General features: G+C 37.4%; 1 protein-coding gene across 1 annotated transcript in view; it reads right to left on the bottom strand.

Annotated features, from left to right (window-relative positions):
• Window positions 1–26,522, bottom strand: part of CNTN1 (contactin 1) — a 237,459-nt gene that overhangs the window by 14,215 nt on the left and 196,722 nt on the right. Inside the window, 9 exon segments of the mRNA XM_042815730.1 lie at window positions 1,714–1,870; window positions 2,999–3,111; window positions 5,846–6,032; window positions 11,261–11,364; window positions 14,919–15,153; window positions 16,218–16,288; window positions 19,767–19,916; window positions 23,168–23,326; window positions 26,290–26,410. Coding sequence (XP_042671664.1) covers window positions 1,714–1,870; window positions 2,999–3,111; window positions 5,846–6,032; window positions 11,261–11,364; window positions 14,919–15,153; window positions 16,218–16,288; window positions 19,767–19,916; window positions 23,168–23,326; window positions 26,290–26,410 — 1,297 coding nt within the window.

The following is a 26,522-nucleotide window of genomic DNA, read 5'->3' as shown; positions in this document are numbered from 1 at the left end:
AGTAATGCTATTTGACATTGCAAATTCTCACATACAAAACACTCTTTTTCAATATAGTCATTTCCACTACCTAGGCATTTTCACCAGCGATGAACAAGAGCTGGCATACTGAGCTCCTAAAAATCTGTACCAGCACAGGTGACCCACCGTTGCTGTCACCACTAATGAAATGCACTACTCATTGCTTCATTGTGTTCACAACTACTGGTTGGTCTCCAGAAACATTCAGCAAGTGTTGATGAATGACAATGAATGCCATTTTTTCTGCATGGGGGAATTCAGTGACACAACTTTGCTTAATTTGCCATTGTGTCAGACTGCCCCTCTGCTGCCATCTGTTGCATCGCAACAACATGTAATGAATATTGGTGGGAAGGTTCAGCCTCTACTGCCATACCACCATCATCTGCCTCTAACTTTGTGAGCCAACTTAATAGGAGTCATTACTTTCAGAGTAGACCTTGTATATACCTATCTTAATGGAGGGGAATAACAGATATGGTAAGATTTTTTGGTCTAGACAGAAGCTATAAAAGAAAGCAACGGGCGGATCTCAAAACCAGATAAAACTAGGGCAAAAAGTTGTCATCAGCGAAGGTGATTAATGACTGGAACCAACTCTTATGGTTCTCCATCTCTAGATTCCATTTTACCAAGACTGGACTAGATGCTTCATCCAAACAAGACTAGTGATATCCATGAGTTCACATTAGGTGATTTAAACTGTATATATAACTGAAAAGCAGCAAGTCGGAGATCCATTCTTTTCAGAATTGGCAGATTTTCTTAAAGTACACTCACAAGATAGCACAGATGTTGCTTTTTTAAAAGACACAATAATGATTGCATTGATGGTGTGACAACACTATTGTTGTGTTTAAACGATACTATCCCCAAAGTTCATTTTTTAATTAAAGAAAAAAATAAAATAATACAGCACATGTTTAAATTATAATTGTGCAAAAACACTGAGTCCTTGATATCATTATATTTTCTGCTTCATACAAAGTGTGCTAAAACACTACTTAAATTGCAAAACTGGTAGGCAAGGGATGTACAGATCATGTCTGACCTTGTATTTAGAGTCAATAGTGAACATAAGATGAATCAGCCTGGCCACCCTCTTTATCAATCATCCAAACCACTCTGAAGTTGAACGTTTTGCATCTCTCATTTCTTTTTAATCTGTGTGTGGTACAGCTTCTCCTCTACCTTGAGAAGTGGAACTCTTCTAGCAATTGGTTTGTGGACCACTGTGGACCACTCTTTTCTCAGTTGTCTTTCTCCTTGTTGTGACAGTAAACAGTGGAACGAGATGCAGAGACACCAGATACTAGGAACTACAGGATTATTGGAAGTCGACTTCTTGAGCCCTAGGCATGCACATGTATTATGCACGTGTAGTTATGCTTGCAGTAAACTACAGAAAGTGGCAGCATAACTGAAGGCACCTGTAGAAGCAGTGATATCTGGAAGATTGACAGTGCTTCCTGGACTGAGTTGGACCACTACTGAAGTGTCTTGTGTGCATTATCAGTCTTCAGGAAAACTTAAGATAAACCATAATTATCAGTGCAGTCACTTCTGAAGAGCTAGCTACCTCTCCAGTTTTGAGCATGAACATAGTGGACATCTCTGGATAGTACACAAGAAGAAAGTGCTTACTCCAAGATTTCCAAGGAGCGTTGGAAGGAAGGAAGAAGTTCTGCTCACCTGAAATTTTAATTTGAGCTACTTCTCCATCTCCTCCTTCACTGTGTGCTCGGACCTCAACAACATATTCACCATCACTGGGGACTGGGACCTCTATTGTGTGTTTTCCAGTTGAAAACAACTTGCCTTCATGTTGTCCATCTGGTCTATAGAGCACCTAGGAAAGCCAGAGCAAACATTTTTATTAAAATGCCACATTTCCACAAAAACATATATGTACAATGAGTGAATTAAAAGGTATTGGGTTTATGCGCGTATATATCTCAGAACTTAGCTGCATCTTTTAGTACATCTTTTAGTACCATCTTTTACCTTTTTATCTAGGGTGAATCTAGATAAGACGTTTCTTCATTGCTTTCTCTGTCATATAATTTACACCACCTTTTGAAAAATAATTTCAATTTTCTACATTCAGAATAAGTGTCTGAATGATGGAGGACAGGAATGGAGGGTGTCAAAGAGCACCAAATAAAAATCTCACTTCTCAGTTAGGTTTTTTAACATAAAATTGATTACTATTTTCATAAATTAAATAATTATTAATTTCAATATTAAATTTCAGTGCTGTTAAACTATTGTAAATATGACAGTGTATGTCTTGTGGGACCTTTAGAAAAGATCTCCACTTTCTCTTGAATTATTTCTGGAAAATATTTACACCAATTCCCAGGAATTAATTCAACTCCTCAAGGAAAAATTGTATGTGTGGAAATTAATACTGATTTTCCTACCACCACGCAAGCAGCAAAATTAAACACAAAATTATTTCCGAAGCTTTTTGTACACTCTATGGTTAGTATACACACTTGCTCTCATAGGCTAGGTGATAGTTTACTTCCCTTTTCCCTGAAGTTCCTGTAAAGAACTTGTGTTCTTTAACTGCGAGAACTTGAGTTCAGTTCTGCAACTGTAGCTCCCATGGAGTTAGGAGAGAAAGCTGGAGCAATGCAGCTGGTAAAGGGAGAAACTTTTAAAGAAGTTTTTTGAAATACCGTTTAGCCTATGGACTAAATTTAATCATACTGGATATCAGGTTGCTACAGTCAGAGCGGATCTAAACATTACCATAATATGGGTGACTACCCACACTATTTTCTCATCATATTGACTAAGCCCATCAGCTCTGCCCTGTGTTTACGAGATGTTTAAGATCTCTGAGCCTGACACCTTCATCTTTAGCATGCAATTATGTTTAAGCTCATTTAGGTACTAAAATACATTCCTGTTCATAAAATGCAGCTCATGTAGAATATGCATAGATAAAAATTATTTTCACAGGTCATACTTTGTATCCTTCAACTGCAGACTCATTTGACATTGCCTTCACATGATCCCAGGTGATGATGTACCTTGAACCAGATCTTACAGAACTGATGATTCTTGGACGTTGGCTTGGAGCTGAAAAGCAACATATGCATTAATGTGCAAAGAACTGAGACTTACTTCATAAACCTTCAGTGAAATTTTCATGGATATGTAGAAACGTAAAAAGGGAAATTATATCTATTATTTTTATATCTATTTATATTATTTTTATATTATCTATTATCTATTTTTTATATTTTTACATTTATATTATATATTTTATATTATCTATTATCTATTTATATTATTTTTATATCTATTATATCTATTACATCTATTATATCTATTATAATTATATCAGGAAATTATATTCCCTGGAAAGGTGATGGAACAGCTTATGCTGGATGTCATCTACAGACAACTGGAAGAAAAGGAAGTTATCAGGAGTAGTCAGCACAGGTTCACCAGGGGAAGGTCGTGCTTGACCAACCTGGTAGCCTTCTATGATGTTGTCTCTGGCTGGGTGGATGGGGGAGAGCAGTGGATGTAGTCTACCTTGATTTCAGCAAGGCGTTTGATACCGTCCCCCACGACATCCTTATAACAAAGCTGAGGAAGTGTGGGATAGATGAGTGGACAGTGAGGTGGGTTGAGAACTGGCTGACTGGCAGAGCACAGAGGGTCATCGTTGGCGGTGCAGAGTCCGGTTGGAGGCCTGTAACCAGCGGTGTTCCTCAGGGGTCTGTGCTGGGTCTGGTCTTGTTCAACATCTTCATCAATGACCTTGATGAGGGGATAGTGGCCACCCTCAGCAAGTTTGCTGATGATACGAAGTTGGGAGGATTGGCTGACACGCCTGAAGGCCGTGCTGCCGTTCAGCAAGACCTGGACAGGCTGGAGAGCTGGGCAGTAAGAAACCGGATGAGGTTCAACAAAAGCAAGTGTAGAGTCTTGCATCTGGGGAGGAATAATTGCATGCACCAGTACAGGTTGGGGGATGAGCTGCTGGAGAGGAGCTCTGTGGAAAGGGACCTGGGTGTCCTGGTGGACGACAGGTTGGCCATGAGCCAGCAGTGTGCCCTTGTGGCCAAGAGGGCCAATGGCATTCTGGGGTGCATTAAAAAGAGCGTGGCCAGCAGGTCGAAGGAGGTGATCCTCCCTCTCTACTCTGCCCTGGTAAGACCTCATCTGGAGTACTGCGTCCAGTTCTGGGCTCCCCAGTACAAAAAAGACAGGGATCTCTTGGAAAGAGTCCAGCGGAGGGCCACAAAGATGGTGAAGGGCCTGGAGCATCTCTCCTATGAGGAAAGGCTGAGTGAACTGGGTCTGTTCAGCCTTGAGAAAAGAAGACTGAGAGGGGACCTGATCCAGGTCTGTAAGTATCTAAGGTGTGGGGGGCAGAATGGCGAGGCCGGACTGTTTTCAGTGGTGAGTGGAGACAGGACAAGGGGAAATGGCAGGAAACTGCAGCATAGGAAGTTCTGTGTGAATGTGCGCAAGAACTTCTTTACAGTGAGGGTGAAGGAGCACTGGAACAGGCTGCCCAGGGAGGTGGTGGAGTCTCCTTCTCTGGAGATGTTCAAGACCTGCCTGGATGCCTACCTGTGCTACCTGGTGTAGGGAACCTGCTTTGGCAGGGGGGTTGGACTCGATGATCTCTGGAGGTCCCTTCCAACCCCTACAATTCTGTGATTCTGTGATATCTGATCTTCATATAGGTATGCAGTTTTCTTCTTTGAACTAAGTGCTGCAGCTTTGGCCAGGCAATTTTGTATGGCTTGTGCAGTGCCTGCTTTGTGGGTTTGTCCTTCTGTCAGAATGGAAGTGGCCAAAATTACCCTTTACTATGCTGCTGACCATGTGTGTTTGCTGGCATGCAAATATGTTCAGAACCTCCCTGAAATGTGGCTTAAGTCATACTTATTCATTGAAATTTAATATTTATTATTTAACCATTTAAAGGCAATTCTGAAGCATTTAACTCAGTTAATCAGAGCACCCACTGCAGAAGCTGTTAATCGTATTTCACACTGTAAATGTATAAAATATATTATTATTCAGCACAACCCTGCAGATCCAAGTTGCCCAGTACAGTATTTACTGACAGAAATCCTCAAACTGGTTGTACACATTTTTAGTGCACAGAAGTGTGTAATAAATACACAAGATATACTTCTTAATTGAACACTTCTAAGAATGTTCAGAGAGACCTGGAATATCATGTCCTGCTTTGGGTCCCCCAGTAAAAGAAAGACACCGATAATGTGCAGTGAGCTTAACACAGGGCCACTGACCTTGTAGGGAGCTGGAGTACCTGCCCTTTGATAGGAAGGTGAGAGAGACAGGCTTGTTCATTCTCAAGAAGAAGTTGCTTTCTTTGGAGCAAATTACGAGCAGCCTGTCTGCATTTATCAATAAGATTGAGCCAGGTTCTCTAAAGTGGTGCATGGCAGGAGGGATGAGTGACAAAAGACACACATTTGACTACAAGAGGCACAGACCAGATGCTAGGAAAAAGTTAGGCTGTAGAACAGGGTTCGCAGGGAGGGTCTTCATCCCCACAAGACCCAGCCCTGTGCATCCTGGTCTGAGCTTGCAGCTGGCCTTGCTTTGAGAAGGATGTAGGGGCTTCTGAGTCCTTTCCACCCTTAATTAATCTGTAAGTGTAAAACTAGTCGAATTTTTTGTACAGAGAATCAATACTACATAAAGGGAGAATGTCTGATACATAAATGAGGAGCCAAGCTTGAAGAAATGACAGATGTGATACAACATGCAATAATGACGTACAGAACATTATAAATAACCTAATGCTCAATTTACTTACGTGCTTTCCTGGTAATAATGTCAACGGTTCCACTGGGAGGTCCATAGCCTGCACTATTGAAGGCAGACACATCTATGTGGTAGCGTGTATTAGGCTTCAAGTTTTCCAGTTTGGTCGAATACTCTTGATTGCTTACTTGTACCCTCTGTGCAGCTGCTTCTTTATCATGAGCAGCCCAGTAACGAATCTGTAAGCAAATTGAATAATTAAATTTAACATACTTTGTTATAAGGAAAGTTTATAAAATACCATGTATACATTTTGATACTTCATACTCTGGATGTTAAGTGAGCTAAAAGACATTTAACAGCAATTGCATGGAACTCCTTCTCCAGGCGAACTATAGTTGCCTATAAATGTATGTATTATGAAAATTTTTCTCAGAGTGAATTACTTTGTTCTCAGTTAATTCATTAAAAGTCTGGGAAATGGATAATGCCTTTGCCAAATGAGGCTATTTTCTTGCTGTTTTGAAGCTGAGCATTTTACTCAGAACTTTAATATTGTTCTCCTACACTAGACTATGCTCTGCTATTGATTTCACAATACTGTGTGTAAACTCTCTAATAAATCTATTCCTTTTGTACTTCTCTCTAGAGAAATGAGAAGAATTCAGTCATCTGGTGTGCGTATATCTAGCTGTGCGTACATAAACATTTTCTGAAGTTCTCTGGCTAAATTCAATGTGATTTCAGAGTACAATGTGACATTTGTCAATGTAGTTGAGAAAGGACCTTTAAATGCTTAAAATAGAGGGAAAGCATCAATGTAAACCTATCTTAAAATACAAAGTCAATTAACTGTACAGAGAAAATCTGTCAGTTTTTTCATGAAATTGTTCATTTAACTTTAATTCATCACATATTTCTTAGAAAAATGAACTAGACCATACAACCTCCCTGACATTCTTGAACACAGTCCTAAATGCACAACTATGACATTTTTTGTTTCTTTTTATGATTAAAAAGACTTATAAATCATCATCAGTAAAGACTGGCTTAAAAAATAATGAGATCTGAACGGATATCTATTTCTTACCTACTTTTCCATGAGCTACTTGCTCACCAGCTCTTCTTCTATTGGCCCTTAGACTTAAATGTTTTATCACATATTATGTGACTTTTTTTTTCCTTTGAGTAAAAACTATTTTTTCAAGAACTGTAGTAGCATCATAAAGATATCTGAGTGGACAGCCTTTGCCCGGAGATGAATGAGAAATATATGCCCAATTAATTCTGCAAGCTTCTCCAGAATGCTGGTAACCTCTCTTTTCTGAACATTTCAAGTTGGTAGGGGATGTTAACATTTCAGCTGGCATTTACTACACTCTTCAAATCAGAATTGGTTTGATGTGATTCTAATTAACAAACTGTTGTAAATAAACTCTTTTTGTTGAAAGCAATCAGTGGGGTGCCATTAGCTGCTGTGATTACTGTGATAACTGTGATTAAATCACGAGAGATTTTGTACTGGAGGACTTTAGGTCTTTCTCTGTACCAAAGGCCAAACAAGTTTCTAGCTGTAGCAAAGGGATATCTGTGAAATTCTAGACAGTCAAAAATGAATTAGCTACTAAGAGCAGCTTTATTGTAGATATCAAGTAGTTGCTGAAGACTTATTCATTCACTTTTTAGCATGTTCTACTGCCAATTATCTGCTTCATGTAAAGATGGCAAGCACCTTATATGAGAAGCTTTTGTTAAACATTAGACATATAATGGAAGCTTTTGAATACCTTGGACTTGCAAAACTTTCTACTTTTTTTACTGTTCACTTACACTACAGGAATATTACAGGCATAATATAATAGGTAATGTGCAGCATCAAACAAGACAAGTGAGAACAATGAATGAAAATGTAAATTACACTGACAGCATATTACATTTCAGGTAAAAATAATATAATTTAAAAATTAAACTAAATCTAAATCCCAAATACTATTGCTCTTGGCTGAAATGTTGTGGATTTAACTACGCCTACAATGTGAGTTGTATCTCTATAGTTGGATTGTTGTAGCTACTCTTGTAAAATTTGAAATAAGACAACTCCCTTGAGAGCTGAGAAAAAGTACTGTCTTCTTTATTCCTACATTTCTCTTCTCACATATTGTTTAAATACTTTAAAAGTCTTTTGAAATACTTAGGAATTTTCCTTTCACTCTCTTGCCTTTCTGGAAGTTGTATCCAGAATGCTGTGCCCCATTGTTACAAGAATCCACATTTTTCAGTTTGCTCTCTTTTTTTTATTTCAGAGCATGGACATGAATCTCAGTCAATCTATTTTTTTCCCAGTGCTCTGCATTTACCTTGCTAGGGTAGCCTATGGATCCTTAGAGGACAGAGAAGAATATTTAACTCCAACTCTAGAGGCTGTTGAAGGAATTAAGCCAAAACCAACAAAAGGTTCACACAGTGATCGGTGGGAAGAGAATGCCTCTGCCATTATGAATTAGCACAGCTGCCTGTGTTCAAAATTAGGGAAAAAAAACCCACTATCTTACTTTTTCTCTCTTTTAATTCAAATTTTAATATACTGAAATACGTCTGAAGATTTTTGTTAGTATCATGAAACAACATCTTTCATAGCATGGAAGCTTTACATAGGAGTAACAGAAAAGAGACATTCTATTCATAATAACAAAATGTTAATGACTTATTTCAGTGAGAGGATCAATAGCAACGAACAGAGATAGATGTTTTTAATAAAATAAACATCTGTTTCATAGAAGCAGAAGGAATCATATAGTGTCTGTGGTATTGCACGTCCCAAAGAGCTGTGGCTTTTAGCAGTATACTGCAAGAACTCAAAAATCTCAAATTTTCTGTATGGATGGAGATAGTTTTCTTACTTTATCTCTCCTTTAAGTGTGAGCTGAAGACACTCCACTGTAATGGCAAAATGTATCAGCTCACACTCATCACTGCAATGGTAGTCATTCTGACAGTGTGCATTAGTGTCAAGAAAATCTGACTCCTCCTAGTGTGAAAAACATCATGTCACACGTGAAATACCTCCAGATACATAACTCAGAATACTCTCACCTCTTAAACTCTAGCATTTAGGTCAGTTATGGCACCGTCAGGTAATAAAGTGCTGGATCCTGCACTTTGGCCAAAACAACCCCAGGCAATGCTACAGGCTTGGGGGAGAGTAGCTGGAAGACTGCGTGGAAGAAAGGTACTTGCAGGCAATGGCCAATACTTGGCTAAACACGAGGCAACAGTGTGCTCAGTTGGCCAAGAAGGCCAATGGCGTCCTGGCTTGTATCAGAAATAGGGTGGCCAGCAGGAACAGGGAGGTGATTTTCCCCCTGTACTCAGTTCTGGTGAGGCCACACCTTGAGTACTGTGTTCAGTTTTAGGCTCCTTGCTACAAGAAAGATATCGAGGCCCTGGAGTATATCCAGAGAAAGGCAATGAAGCTGGTGAAGGGTCTGGAGCACAGGTCTTTTGGGGAGCAGCTGAGGGAGTTGGGATTGTTTAGTCTGGAGAAGAGGAGGCTCAAGGAAGATCTTACTGCTCTCTATAACTGTCTGAAAGGAGGATGTGGTTGCCCTCTTCTCCCGCATAACTAGTGACAGGACAAGAGGGAATGGCCTCATGTTGCACCAGGAGAGATTAAGATTGGACATTGGGGAAAACTTATCCTCCAAAAGATGGTCAGGCAACAGAATGGGCTGCCCAGGGAGGTGGTGGAATCACTGACTATGTTCAAGAAAAGTTTAGATGCTATACTAAGGGACAGGATTTAGTGGGGAAACATTGGTGGTAGGTGGGTGGTTGGACTGGATGATCTTGGAGGTCTTTTCCAGCCTTGGTGATTGTATCATTCTCTCTTCTTCCCCTGATGCTCCCTGTAAGAAACTTAGCTGGCTTTAGGTAAAAATAGTGCAAAATAAAAATGTGACCTAAAATACCTATGAGAATGTTCTCCCACCATGTTCTTCCCCCAGTCATCGTCAGCATCCCTCCATATGTCCTCCCCCCACCACACATTGCAATTTTAAACATCAATTGCCATGTTCTGTCACTAATGCAACCCCAAGCTTTCCAGCACATTTCCAGCCCCCTTTGCCACTGGTATCTGCATCCCTACAAGTTCCCTGGTGTGCATCTGCCCATTGACTGTTCAGGTTATTCCCAGCACCAAGGCTTCTTGCTCACTTTCTGCATAGACAGTCCAACTTGGAAGTGCAACTCTGCTACGTGGCTAGCAGAGTTGAGCTCTCAGATCTACACTCTCCACCCTACTCTCATATTTGACTATGACTTTTTCTATTAGATTTTAGTCGTACAACTCATATGAAACACCAAACCAGTGTGGTGTTTTAGTAAATTGAGAGTCACAGTTGATGATGTCAGTGCCTTTATTTCAAATCTCAGTTTCCTGAGTTTGTAATTGTGCTTATAACTTTATGTGCGCATTCTGGAGAATCAACTATCTTCAATCCTTTTACATGGGACACTGTGCTAGTTCTTGCTGAGATCTTCACTATGATCTGTGTCTTGTCACAATATCCTAAAAATATTACACATATCTCACGGAGAGATAAATCGATATAATGAAATACAGAAGCAAGTACTAGTATTTAAAAGAACATTTATTCATATGTATTTCAGTCATGTAGACACATTCTACGAAGTTATCCTCCGTTCATTCTGGAACACAGAAGCTACCACCAAGCAGCTGATGACTTAAACATCAAAGCAAATCACTAACAATCTAGTGCCTTTTCTGGAATGCAACCAAAGAAAGCCAGCTGAGTTCATCCGGCTATGCATGGATGATGTAAGAATTCCCCTGCCACATGGAAAGCTACACGGTCATTTCTAGTAGCAACCATCTTGTGGCTGTTATCATCTTTGTCAAAGGACATGAACAATTTTTACCAGTACTACCACTTACTTTTGGACCAGAAAAACATACCTTGAAGCTCTTTCTCATGTGAGGAATAGAAACCACGAACAAAACATTGCCTTGCACAATAGTACTGTACCTGTTCTACAGGATTATATGTGTATTTCACCATGTTCCATGTAATAAAGAACTTGTGGGAGAATTATATTAATAATTGCTGATACTTTAAATGGGTCATGAGTTACTTACAGTTTCATGTCTCTGTTGACGATTACGCCCTAAATTTAATTTCAATATGTTTTGAGAAGGTAAACATACTCATTTGATTACGTAACATAAACAGGCAGCATTATTTCGTGATATAACAATGACTTGCCAATGTCTTAGTAAGGAAGTACACAGCACCAAAAATAATCTCTTTCTTGGGATGTGAAATCTGGACAGCAAGCTTAAGACAAGTGAACCTGAGAGCTAGAATGTTACAATAGGAATTATCCTTGCATTTAACTATGGAAATTGAATTAATGAGAAAACGTGCAGTGCTGCAGCTATACTCACCTGATATCCTTCCACAGATTTCTCAGTAACATGATGCCAAGAAACAGAAATTTCAGAAGATGACAAAACTTTCACGCTCACATCTGTAGGTACCTCAGTTGGAGCTGGAAGATGGAACACATGTACAATATCTAATTTCATTTGCTGCTATTGTTAAACTCATCTACAGGGACTCATCGTGTATTAGTCTTTAATCTGTTTTTACTTGCGTAAACTTTAAATTCAGTGATTATCTGTATGGGAAAGGACTATAAAAAACAAAACAAAACAAAGCAACGTTTCTTTACTTGGCTGAGATTATGTATTTTCACGTTTCAAGAGATTCCCTCTGCGCAAATTAAAAACTGGTTTTGACAAAGAACTGAATGAAGCATCCAGTGATCATTTACTAAATTGGACAGCAGTTGACAGATTAAAAAATATACATCTTTTTTTCTTTTTTTTTAAGTATCTACACACAAATATTCCTATGTAAGTCACTTAGTCATGATGACACAAAGTTTTAATGAGACCAGATATTAAAGAGCTGACTAGTGGCACATATAAACTTAAACATATGTGTGAAATAATCTGAGAGTACCCTTCTATCAGCCATATTGATTTTGTTTTGTTTTTTTGGGATACCAGCCAAGTTAGAATACAGACCATAATAATGTGACGTTTTTATTTAAGAAGGCTGTAGGTAAATTACAAAAAGCTGTTAATTTCACCATTGCTTGTATTTTAAATGAGGTAAGGAACTTCAAAAGCCATAACTTAGCAATGTTTACAAAAGATAAAGTTTTTCAAGCTCAGAACAGCACTCTTTTGTGAATCTTTTGAAACAAGTTGCAACAGACAGGCATGGCAGAAGGAGCTGAGGAAAGCTTTCATATACTTAATCTTCTAACTGGGCATCAAGTCAACTATGCATCAAAACAGCCACTGTTAAGAAAAAAATCAGCTACATCTCATATGAAAAGTATCCTAGGTAACAAAATAATCTTATATGCAAAGTTACCTTTTGTAATTGTCTTTCAGTGACTGTTAATAATGTAAATGCATAATTGAAAAAATGATGCATTATTACAAAATTGTTTTCACAATGACAGGCATTTAGATAAGCAAGAGGCCTGTGCACTCACTGCTAGCAGTTGTTACTCTCTACTAGCAATGGAAGGTATGACATGGAGCTGTCAGATATGGAACTTGGCTTAAAACATGTGGGAAAGCTGAAGTCTCCAGTAACAAAATTTAATAAAGATGCTCATAATTATTACTAGACACACAGAGATATGTTACCAAATGTACAGCTTAACAGAAATACTGGCACTGCGCATATGTATGTATGTATGTATGTGTGTGTATGTATGCTTGTAAATATTAGAATGGAATATTGTATGACCATATTACTTTAAAATACCTCTGCTGCCTTTGAGAAGTTGTAATTTCTGATAGTACAACTTGCTGATTCAGAGGTACAGAAGTACAGGTGGAATAAATGTGATCATCTAAACCAGTTCCAAATCAGTGTCAGAATCTTCATCATATTAATTACAGAATTTCCCAGAATGTTTCATATTGAAAATTTCCAACTGAAAGGGATTTTGCTGATACAATATTCTAAATAGTATTTCATCTGCTCATGATTATTTATGAGCTTGAAATTTACATCCCTATTTGGCATCAATGTTCTGTAAATGTTTGCAGTCTTTCCTGAACCAAAAAGATGACATCAGCTGCTTTTCTCCAGACCTCTAATTCAGTAAATCTATCAATCAAAAAAACAACAACAACAACAATCGAATGTGCTTCCAGTAAATCCTCTTCACTAAAAAAAAAGCTGTTATTGCACAAATATATAAATTCTAAATGTAACTTTATAAAGTTAAGGATGGGAGGCAGCAAGGGGACTTTGTACAATTTCAGAGGCAAGAACAGAATGCTTTTTGGATTAACTTTCTTTACTTCTGCTGGAAAATTCCTTCTAACCTGTTCTGCACTTCCTGTGTTTGGTATGTTCAGTAGTCAAGTCATTTTGCACAGCAGCTGTTAGCAGTACTGGTAAGGTTTACAGCAGCACAAATCTGACATTTTTTGTGCTTCTTGTGTTTGAAATCTATGAAAAGAAGTAGGTTCACTGAGCTTCTACTACATTTGCTGCCTATATCTGGGCATCACTTGTTCACAAGTGTTTCTACCAATAAAGTGTCTGAACTTTGCTAAAATCTATGCTAGAACACCAGCAACCACGAAAATGATTTATTTATCTGGAAGCTGGCACTACTGCACATTTGCTTTTCTTCCACCTTTTGGAGCTACTAGACTCTGCTATGTCTCTGAACTTAAGAGAGCTATACAAACACATCCTATCCCTGACACAGCTAGTGTAATCCTAACATAAATACATGTGAGCTTATCAGTCCGCTGTCAATAAGGCCTCTGAGAAAGGATGGATATTGAAACATTACTTGGCAGTTGTGGCTTTTATTATACCATAGCAATTTATTAACTTATTTAGACAATTGCAAAAACAATCATAATTTGCTGCTGTTAGAGACAATATCCTAAGGTTTTTGTTTTGTTTTGTTTTGTTTTTTTTAAAGGATTAATATTAATCTCTTCAGATAGCTGAGTGTTGCTAGCTTGAATCCTGAATTATCACATGAAACAAAAAGGACTACTTTATCTTTTCTCTGTGTGTGGGCGATTTGTGTGCAAAGTTCCCATTAGTGCTGATGGGAATCATGAACATAAATCTCCCATAAAGTACACAGAATAAAGAATAGACTTGGAAGTGTGAGAATGTGGCCTTGTTATCATAGCCCTCCTCTTGGCTCTTTCATCTAGATCTGCTGACTTTGTGAAAGAGGTTCTGTTCTACAGAAAGAAAAAAAATGAGCAATGCTTTGGGTTTTGGCAGAAATTAATAAGCTATACTTTTCCAAAAACAGGCTCGAGTGATTATGTTGCAATTAGGATACTGTATATATTTCTTCTGATTAAGGTAAACTTCTGGTGCTTACCCTCTGCTGATTTTGAAAATGTCATTTAAACTTCGATCATAACAATCACAGCGTGTGAAATAATTCCAGAAAGAATTAAGAAAATGATTTTAGTGAAATGCCAGAGGTTTTCATTAAATTATTCACTTGGTATCTCTAACATCCAAACAATAATAAAGAATGTGACAAAGCTGACTTATATTAGACTCTAAACATGCTGATAATGTAACTAAATAGAACTGAACTATCATTACTTCACAATTTTTGGGCTGAATACCAGAACAGACTTCAGTGTGGTCTATTAAGAATAAAAAAACCTATACACATGTCAATCGCATGTATTAAGATCACATTGGCAGAACTGTTGGATAATTATGAAAATTTTTTAGATAATAAATATGAAGACAATATATATATATCAATTTAATTATCAAATCTTCTAAGAAGTATGAAAAATCTTGAACACTTCTGCAGATTGCTCATTAAGACTGGAAGTATAACCAAGTAATCTCCAGCACTTAGAAAGTCCGATGTTATTGACTATGAACAGCAATTATTTGTGAGCTAAATACATTCTCCTTGCTGAAGGACAGTTGCTATACTAATTAGGGACCCTAATGCAGTGCTGATTAGAATCCACAGTGTAAACATTATCTGGAAAAATTAGTACTCACCGTCCTGTGCTGAATAAATGACAGCAGTGAGACTGAATGGTCCATCCCCTTTGTTGTTAAAAGCTTTCACTTTTACTTGGTACTGGGTGGAAGGAGGCATTGATTCATCCTTGTGGACATAACGGCCAATTTCAGGATTAGTAACTGTAACTCTTCTCCATTCTTTCTCACCAAATGGCTTGAAAGCCACTATGTAACCAAAGTTATTGCCATAGTGGTATTCCCTTGACAAAGGCTAAAATGACAAAAGACAAAACACTGATTTTCATAGCTGATCAAACAAATGGATCACTAAAGAAAAGTAAATTATATGAAAATTATCATGTATTCTGAAAAAAAATACTGATCTAAAGTTCAATTTTCATCTGATTTGCTTCTACTGTTTGCTCCCACCCTCTTTAAAAATAAGCACCACCTTCATTATGCAGGTCTGTAGTAGCACGCCTGCTGCTAATACATTTTAAGGTCTTATTCCTCCTCAAAACTCACTGCAAGACACATCAAGCTATTGCCTACAGAAAGAAACCAAGAATAACTGTGTATCACAACTGTTGTCAGCTTGATCTAGGAAAAAAACTCTTTCTTAAGGAATAAGCAAAGGAGGATATGAAACACATGCACTATGCAAATATCTGGGTTATATGTACATATGCAGAGATTATTTCTGCAATACACACAGAGAAAGTGTCTAGTTTAAATTACATTCATTTATGTAAAGCTTGTGATCAAGGAATCCAGTCTGTCCTAATCTGAACTGATTAAGAGAGACGGACATATTCAAAGAATTATTAATCCTATCTCTTTTCACTGATGAGCGGGTCTAGTTAGTTAGTTTAGGTTACCTACTCACCCAGCTACTATCTGGCAAAAGTTTAAGTGAAAATGGCTTCCACTTTCAGCATGAACATTAAAGGTATTTCTTGAAACTGCAATTTATGCCCTATCACCAGGAATACTGAAAAATATAAAATTACAGAAAACCGTCTGCTATAAAAATTTTTGCTTCGTTTACCAAAGCTCTACATTGAGTGCTTCCTCCTCTGCCCATGGAGCCTTAACCAAAACTATCAGCACGTGTGCACAAAATAATGTCAGTAGCTCATCTGAAGGCTGACGAAAAGCATCCTTTCAAAACAGAATTTCTGCATTACTTCTTCACATCCTGTAAATCCCAGAGATGAAATTATCTTCTTTTGTGGTGAAGGATTTGGAACAGTGCAGACCTTCCATGCATCTCAGGACCAACAAGATCAGACCCATGGAAGTACATGCTTACTTTCATCTCAGTGTAATACCTACCATCCATGTTATTGTCAGCTCTCGATTGCTTCCACCTCCTCCTCCAACATCAGAAGGAGCCACATTAGGAGCTAGAAAAACAGAAGAGACAAGAAAAATAACTACAGAGTATGCAGTCAGTAAAAAGAAAGCAACGGTATGATTTCTTTTCTCTTTACCAGTAAGTCCAATGAACACATGTGGGCCACAAAATTAAAATAATGATAGTCTGTAGTAGCTGTCAGTCTGTGGTCTTGCCAAAACTAAAGTATAGCTACTGCTACAGGAAACATGCCAGTTCAAACCACAGTTAGCAATCAATCATTCTTCTTTTTAACCATACTCTCTATAAATGTTTAATTTAATATCTAGAAGTGGAACACTACTCATAGGCCTCAACAGAAAGACAGCATATGGTTCTTACGCTTCCTCAGATGCTGATATTCCAAGGGCTCAAGTACCCAGAGAATAAGCATGTATTTACGTTAACAGACTGTGCTTAGTTCCTATTCAATGGATTTACTATTTCAATGGATTTACTCACAATGTGTTACATCAATCCCATGAGTATACGTTTGAAGCACCTCCTTCCTAGTCCTATTCTAGTTCAGATGAATGGCAGATGTCTTCTTGATTGGCATGGGTAGATATTCAGAACCAAAGCTGGCCTTAAATAATTTAGTAATTGTATTTCACACTGTTCTGTGAGATGCAATAAAATCTGCTAATCTCTCACTGGTGCACAGTTGAGTGGTAAGGTAAGAAAGCCTCAAGGGTTCATTAAAAGTCATTCCTATATTTAATTTCTGTCAAACTCCCTGTATTTATAGTTCCATAAGACTCTGTCAGTACCTACATTTCCTTAACTACCTTAAAAAGCTGAAAACTATTTTCTCTCTGGAATCCAGTATAGACACTTCTCCAAAATTTTTCTCTATAATGTTATACAGAAAACACCCAGCAAGAGCTGTCTAATTAATTCATGACATGTTTGCACTAAATATGATGATTTCATTGCTATTGTCTGTCGTGGTTTTGTATTTACTTGCTGTCTCTCAGAAAGGAGATGCACAGTACTGCTGGAAACAGCAAATGATGGTTAATGCACACAGTGTGCATTAAATGAGCCTCAGGTGATCACATATTAACTACATGCTCTAATGACATGGACACATTCTTTGTGTTAAAATACTCTTACATGATCAGGCATTTTCTCCTACAAATCAGTAAAAGTCACAGGAGAGAAAGAGGATAGTTCCTGAGTGGTCTCCCTCTGCCTAAACAAGATGTTTGCTTATTAGGATCACTTGGGAATAAACAGGAAAGCAGAAAAGAATTAATTATTTAGAAAGGAAAAAAATGTAAAAATAAATTTGAAGTTTCATTTGGTGCACAGTTTATGTTATTTATTTCTGGCCTTCCAGAAAAAAAAAAAAAATCAGTGGAGAATGAAGCCAAACATAAACTGAAGCTAAAATAGAATCATCAGCCTTTGATCAACTGAATTTCAAGAAGTTACTGCGAAATATGGGTGTTATTGAGGAAGAATTCAGATTTTTATTAAAAGATCTCTCTTCCAGCGCACAAACTCTTGGCATGCTAATTAAAATGTTATTGAAATTAAAGTTATCTACAAGAAGAGAGACATCAGAACTGAAAAAGACATTGATAACATTAGAGTTGAATGAACACTATCTGTCACACACAGTACAACAGAGATGCAGTAGTCTGCTGCTGTTTCAGAGATGCAGCACTGTTTGTTGCTGTTTAACACAGAACAAATGTTAAAAATAATGGCGATGTATAGAAATGGGCTGTTTAGGCAACAAAATACTTAATTTATTCATTTTAAGATGAAAATGCACACACAGTCCTGTTCTGTAGCTCCCTGGAGGGTGATAATGCATCCCAAATGCTATTGTTGCTGCTTATGAAAATTCTGGCTTCTGCAAGGAAATGTTCTTGGGCATACAAGTTTATCAGCAAATAGTTACTGACTTATAAGCTCTTGTAGCATTGCAAGAAGTCTTCACTGATTCTTAAGATACTACACTAAAGTTTTGCTTTGTTTCACCGATGTCTATCAACATCCACCAAAGATGGCAATAGCTGTACATGGGAAATTGGACGACAGGCTAACAGACTGCATTCTGCAAAGCACTACATCCTGCTAAAATAGTGCAGTATTTGCAGTCATGAGGGCTGTATAAAGAGGCTCAAGCAAACTTCATGAGTGTGAATGTGGCACACTGCACTTTGCAGGACACGACCATGGTCACCACCTGTGAGTGTTTCTTCTGAGCCCCGTGCCAGTCCTTAATCTTTCCGTCTCCTTCCTGAAATTTCAAAAATGGCTGCCGTGCACCCAGAATTACAAGGAGCACATCCAGATTTCTCATTTAGACCCTTGGGCTGTGTTCAAATACAGCTGTTGAGTTAGAAAATACACAATATTACTAGTCAATTTTTTATGAAGCGATTTTCTTCTACTTTGAGTGTTAAAATTCTGTGCACATTTTCTTTCCCTGACTGATTTAACTAATCTGTATTTTCTTTCTCCCTAAGCAACACAGTTCTTAAATGGACCAAATGGGGATCCTTATAAACAAATGCTTTCAAATTTGCAATGCAAATGCATTTTCAAGTGCTATCTAATAACAGCAATGACCTATCTGCTCTAATTGCAAAATTTAATTTTTTAATTTTGGTTTTGCATTTTTATTTTGTAATCACAAGCTATGGGCCAAAGGCTTTTTAAAAATCATAAATATCTCAAGGTTGCACACGAGTGCTAATATGCACTGAGGAGGATATACTGGTACACAGGCTTTGTTGGATAAAGCCATTTTGAAGTGATACATCACTTCTTAAAGCACTGCTGTTATCTCCTTTGTACAGTTCAAACAGAATGTATTATCTTGAATAATAACATATAATTCTTCATTCCCAAGAATCCATTTTAAAATGGGCCTGTCTGAACCTAGAGGGTATCCTTAAATAGTTTAATAATTTTAACAGAGAGCAATTAGACTGCTACGGGCATTTGCTATGTCAAATAATGTCACATCTCTCATGCAGAATAAGAAGACACAAGACCAAACCTGACAGATAAATAGCATTATATGGTAAGACAAACACCTTGTCATGCATCTTTTATTTAAAAATAAACCAAACAGCAGAAGGACATTTTCTTGTCAAAAACATGCATCTGTTTTCTTTTCTACTAAGCCATGAATCTCAATGTCAAGTAAGTGCATGTGTTTACCCAATCTCAATCACAGAAGTCTCTGAAAGTCTCTGAAAAATCACAGAGGGAGTCTCTGAAAAATACAGCGTGCCTATTTCAAGAATGGAGACAAGTCTGCTGGTTTTATCACAGTGCTTCCTTCCTGCCTGCTTTAATTTTAAGACATCTAGACAGTCTACTAAAATCTATAGTAGTTAGTGACTAAATTTTCTGAATTCGCTTCTGATAAAATCCTTTTAAAAAAAAAAAAAGACAAAACACAATTAATAAAAATATGAAAATAAAAAGGACATTCAAAAAAATGACATTTTTTGTTTACATACGAGCGCCTTCAGTTCTGATCCTCTGGGATGGCATACTCGGTTCCCCTGTTCCCAAAGTGTTTGTTGCTATTATCCGGAACTCATATTCCATCCACGGAATTAAATCAATCACTCTAGCAGATTCCATGTTTCCTTCAATATCTGATGGCTCTAAAAGAGATCAGAAGTTGCTTTAGAAAATACCAATTTTAGAATGAGGTCTGTCAACAAAGAGGCTTTTAAATCCACAGAACCTGCCCCTAGTCTACAACCGCATATAGCCAGCTAAAGGAGCACGGTATGATACAAAAGGGATACCTTATTTTACAGGGAGTACCCTGGCAATGGCTGGGAATTTGGAAGTTATAACATTATCTTAGATTCTTAAATAAACCATTATATATTTTTAACTGGTTGTGAACTAGCAAAAGAAGTACATTTAATTATGTAGTTATCCTTATTAGTTACATATATTGGAGTTGCAGAATTTCATTCTATCTACAGAACAATACAAGGAGAAGTATGTAAAGCAAAAACAATATAATAAAAATTCATAATGTATGCAGTAGCTAGGCAGGTGTAAATTTTGGGACTGATCAATTGAGAAAGAGTAGTTTATAAAATGCAACCATATTTTGGTGCACCTTACATGCGAGCATGTTACAACCTGTGATGTAGTTCTGATGCAAGGAGGATAAGTGTTCTTATATAAGTCCTTTTTAGGATGTACTTTATCCAACTCATGACACTGTGTGTACAACTCATGGATAGTCAGCACTCTACAGCTACAGAAAGACAGAGGATTTTCATTTCTTGCATGGGCCAAGAGATGCCTGTCAAACTAAAATCTTGGGTTCAGAGGGAGATGAGAAATGACATATTCTGCATTGGGAAAGTGGCAGGTTTGGAATTAAAATATGAGTGCAGTGGCTGCCAAAAAAACAAAACAAAACATGAACTACAATGTAAGCATTGGATAGTAATGAATAGTGACAGAGCTTTCCACTACCAAATGATCATCACATTTTTCATTCCAAAGCATGGCCCTGAAGGAGAAAGGAAAACACCTTCTATCTCTTTCCATCTGTCAACCACCTTCCTCATCATTACTGAAATTACTTTTCTGTCCAGACAATAGAGCCATTGCAAACCTCCTATGGCATCCAATCCATAATAAAAATTTGTTACTCTTTCTTCTATGCTGCTTTCAATCCCTCCATTTAACCTTGCTGTGCCACAAATTCCCAAAATAACAATTAAAACTCAACACTATGAGAATTAATCCTTCCAAAATACTCTGATATCCTCAAACTAAACAAGCAACATAAATGTAAACAACTTTTTACATAACCTATCCACACATATTTCCATACTGTCAAGCAGACAGTATTCTTTCAAAAAAAACCCCAAACAAATACACTTGGTATTATGAAACCTGAGATGAATTACTTGGCTTGCGAATAATGGCTGTAGCAATAATAATAACAACAAGATTTCCAAAGTGCAATGCCAAAGTATATTTTTTGTTTCACACATTGAAAGTTGACAGCATTAAATGACAGCCTAAATACTGATGAGAGATCAATTTGGACTGATCATTGTGTCTCCTTCTTACGAAAGTGAGCAGTGAACCAAACTGGGAGGAGCCCAGGAGTTCAGTAATACTGGCAGTGGTGCCAGCAATGGTTACTATGGTGATTTCAGCTAATCAAAAGTACTTTGTGTGGTTCTAAAGAAAAGCAATGAATTGGAAACACTGCAATAGTCCACTTCAGCTTTTCAGAAACGAAACATTTCTATATTTCCTGCTAGCTTCTTAAAAAAGGAATTTAAGAAACCCGGTTTTTCTCTGCTCAAAGATGTGAGTCCCACTCAACATGTTACAAGACTGAAAGTCTGACTGTCTGTCTCAACAACTGTTTCTCTAATCATACAAAGAACTTCAGAGATGCAGAGAAGTTCATCTCATCATGCCAATAACACTGCAAATAAAAAAATCTTCCAGAAAACTGATTTCAAGTGTCTGCTCTGAACTGGAGAGAGTGAAGGTCTGAATCCTGAACCTGGATGTCCTACGCAAATATTTTGAGTTCTAGTAACATGCAGCACAAAATGTGACAATATCAGAGATGTCATCTCCTCTTCATAAATTCTTAAATCTTCCCACAACTTGGCTTCTCCCCAGATACATATCCTTTATTGAAAAGAAAACTATCAACTGGAAACAGAATACAATTTTAAGTGAAAAAAAGGGAGCCTGATCTAAATGGGTCCTCTGTATATTCACCAAAACAAGCAATTAATCAATTATTTGAACATTTCTAATTTTTACATTCATTTTAAAATTTCAAAAAAAATTTGTTCTAACAAAACAATTAAACGAGGTACTGGACTTAAGGAGGGACCTCTTAGTTCTATTTTCCAAGCTACTCAACCATAAGTTAGTCATATAGTAGTACTGGTTGTTGGAGGTAATTGTATACAATAGTGTTACATATTCCTCATGTTTTAGAAGAGAGAGATGATTTCAGGTTGCAGGTCTAGTAGTTTTGACTATGTACTCTAAAAAACTTCCACTAGGGTAACAGATCTTTTGAGGCAAACACATCAATGTTTATTTCTAAGATATATATCTCTGTAATTTAAAAGGATAACTTAGTTGGAAGAAAATAACTGAAATTACCAATATTTTTAATACTAAGAAATCCTGAGTATCTGATACCCTAATTCCTATACCCTAAAAGAGTTAAAGTTGCAATTTATTACAGTGGCCTAATAAATTATATTGGTAGGACAACTGAGTATACCTTGTAGCAATGCTATCCATCGTAAAGCATTCAAATATAACAGTATTTTAATTTTTTTGCTACAATTTATGTATTTATGTTAAATTTTATAAGGAAATACTCTGAGTCAGCATGCCTGTATTCAGATAGGTGTCTCCTCAACTACAATTATGTGGCACACTGATGACATCCAGTGGTTGGAAGGATAATCTTAGCTGTTTTCTCTAGGAGTGCTGTTTTTGATAAAAATACCAACTGGTCTCTTCACAGAAAAAGTAGGCAATTTCAACCAATTTTCTGCATAAAATATTCAGAAATTAAGACATTCGTTTATCATCCAAATTAACCTGAAATGCTGTTTTGCAATTCCAGAAGCAACAAGAAAAGAGAAAAAAAATATATATATATTTTTACCTGTTCTTGTTTGTAAATTTTGGTATTCACTTCAGGCTCTTCTAATGCTGGGAACAAAAATACTGACAACTGATGGGATAGTGCCTGGTCCCAAACTTTGAAGCAGACATTACTAGTATCCCTGGTTACTTTTTATTGTGACTATTTTCCAAGTAGCCAAGCTTCTTAACAATCAAAAATGTTGTAACCTATTGATTTTATTGTTTCTGGCATTATTCTTACCTGTTTTGGCATCTTTCCACTCTTCAGATAGGAAAGTTTTTGACTGGATAGTGTATTTAGAAATAGGGCTATGATTGTCTGTTCCACGACTCCAGGTAAGTGCTACAGCAGTGTCTCTAATTTCTTCTATTCTTATACCTCCTGGAGGGCCTGGAGGGCCTGAAGAAAAAGAGTAAATAATTACAGATTAATTACACAATACTATATATATATATATATATATATGTCTATAGGCATCTTTATATCTGTCTTGCCCCATCATCTTAACCCAAATCTGGTAAACCCACTATGAGATTTGAACTTCGTAAGGGCTAAGATAAATTGGGCAAAAGCAGAAGTAGTCACTGTTTCTCTGAAGTCCTCCCAAAACCTTCCCACAACAAGACTCTCGAACTCCATGCCATGCCACGATGTGGAATTCACTACATACAGTCATCCAAACAAAACTTAAAACTACTCATGTAAAACAAAGAAAAAAAAACCCTGAGCACCAGAAAAAAAAAAACCAAAAACATAAAGGTCACCAACAAGGAAGTACTAAACTGTCAAAAAGAGAAAATATTTGTCACAAAATTGCCTTTTTTTAGTAAATAACATGAAAATAATGATTTATTTTTCCTCAAAAGGTTGATAATTGAAAAGATGAATTTCAGAATTCTTAGCTGTACTGTACATTAGCTGTATATTATTCTGATGGGACAAGTGGAAATGTCTCCAAACTAAAAGAGGGGAGATAAGGATTGGTTATAAGAAAAAGTGTTTTTATGATAAGGGTAATGAAGAACAGGAACAGTGAGGTGGTGAAAGCTCTGTTCCTAGAGACATTCAAGGTGAGGTTGGACCAGACCCTGAGTAACCTCATCTGGCTGTAGGTGTTCCTGTTCATTGCAGGGGATTGAACTAGATGACCTTTAAGGGTCACTTCTAACTCAAATGATTCTATGATACTATGTTTCGTGGAATGTTACTATCTTCCCAACATGCAGCTAAACCCTTTCAGAAAAAAACTACTCGCCCTAAACAAGTTCACAGTCCCATCTTAGTGAGTTCTACGTATCGTACACAATTCTTGCTCAAAGAAACCTATCAAAGTAGTCATTTTATAACACAGAAATAATTCTCAATCCATATTTGGCATTAAGTTAGTCAACTGTACTTTAGATCTGACAAGATACAATTCTGTTCCCAAACACTTCCCTGTTTTTTCCAGGTATACCACTGAGCCTAATAAACGGAATTACATCCCTTCGTCAAATCGTATCTGGTTTATTTCTAAACAGTAACAACATGCAAAACCTCTGTAGTGAATGGCTGCATTTATCTATATGCATTTTGAACATCTCTATTTTTAGTACTACTCCTGTCATGCCTGCACTTTGTGTGGGTTATCTTTTCAGTGTAACTGTAGACTGTGCTTCGAAGGGAGGCTAAAATGTGCAAACCATGTGATTTTTATTACATAAACTAGAACACTATGAAGCAAGTGAGTGATGTAGGCCCACAAATATACGAGTGTTTGAAATCCCAAAACTTAACAGTAATTCTGTAACTTGAAGCTAAGCAGCTATTTACAAACATGGTCTGCACAGATATTTTCATATTATTCTTTTCTTATAGACTGTTCTAGTTCTGTTACTTGTTTTATATGATACACGTTTATATGATATGCCAATTGTGGAAAAACAGAAACTATGTATGAGAACTACTGAGAAGTAGTTTCAGATTCCACTTCCAGAGATAACAACATGCCAACTTGACTCAGGTAATTACTTAATAATCTGATTGAACAAGTCTCAGAGCACATTAAAAAACAAACAAACACAACAACAAGAAATAACAGGACAAATTTATCTGCAGCATGTACAGGGAAACCACAGAAAACAGGAACGAAAACAACAGTAAGAATGGAATGGAATTTCTACATCACATCTAAACAGAAAGTGTGCCTAGTGTATCTTCAGCTCTTGAGCTCTTTACTTTTCCTATACAACTGAGGAAAAGTAATCAAGTTGAATGAACCGGAACAAAGAAGAGTATGGAAAGGTTCATCAGTGCTTAAGTCTTTTTTTCCTGCCTTCTTTGAAAAAGATTTCTTACAGCTTGTCATCTCACTGTCAAAGTTTCTGAAAACAGCCTGTGCTTGGAAGCACCAATGGCCAACTGCACCCTCAGGAAAGCTAAGCCATGACATAAGTGTAACCACTGGGTAGGCTATGCCTTCAGTGAGGAATACAGCCCTGCAGGATCAGAATGTGGTGGGCAGAGCTAGGTGGTAGTAAGGCAGTCCTGGGCACCACAGGCAAAATGCATCATGTGCATCCAGGTGACAAGCTGCAGCATACAGCCAAGAGGTCCATCCAGGAGAGAAGGTACCCAAAGCACAGGTCAGAAGTCCATTCAGGAGGCAGGGCCAGAGACAGTGCTGGAATCAGCACATTTGTAATGTAGCTGAAAGCTGGGCTAGGACTGAGCTTAAACTGGGCAGCTGGGTCCTTGTACAGTATACACACATGGGTGTTCTGGACAGAATAGATCACGGCCAGCAAGCCCTGCTGGTATACTCAGAGGTCTCACAGCGTGGTCTTCTGCACACTACTATCAGTTCTCCTGAACCCAACTCAAATTTTAATGCTTTAATGTCACAAAGGACAGATCATATGAACTGTCCTGCGCAAAGACAAAATATCTTGCTTGCATGAACAGTGCCTATAGTTTACTGTTTCACTGATGAGGTGCTCTGGAACCAAATTTTGCTCTTGCCTCTTACTATCAATACAGTGAAATTATAATGTCACTTCTGCAATATATCATAAAACTCTGATACTTAGTAATAAACACCAAATCAAACTACTTAAAATGTACTTCAACAGAAAGAAAGTATGCATAGTAAAAAAACCTTAATTGATTTTCAGGAAAACAGATAAGTATCTGAACCTCCAGAACAGGATCAATATACTGATAAGAACTCAGGGACTTCACATGTTCATGTAATTCTCATTTTAATTACAGTTATTTCTGAATGAGAAATAAAATACTCTGAACAGCCAGAAACACCCTACTTTTCTAGATGAAAAACAGCAGAACAAAACAGCAACATTTCTCGTTTACACAGAGAACCTTACCTCTTACAACAAGGTCAGCTGAAGCTGAAGAGTTGTCAACAATTGTCTGGGCAGTGCATGTGTATCTTCCAGCATGCCGCAGCTGAACATTTTTAATGAGCAGCTCACCATTGGATTTAATCTGTTCAAAAGAGTACTTAATGAAGCTAGTAAACATCCCTGTGTAATTGATACCCATCTACACATACCTCCCATTGATATACAGGTATACAGTAGTAGCTATTTCCAAAAAG

This window comes from Centrocercus urophasianus, unplaced genomic scaffold, assembly GCF_019232065.1.
Source record: "Centrocercus urophasianus isolate 14NV4802_14NV808 unplaced genomic scaffold, USGS_Curo_1.0 seq_15, whole genome shotgun sequence".
Taxonomy (NCBI): Eukaryota; Metazoa; Chordata; class Aves; order Galliformes; family Phasianidae; genus Centrocercus; species Centrocercus urophasianus.
Note: the sequence above shows the minus strand (reverse complement) of the source record. Positions and strands in the feature narration are given on the sequence as shown.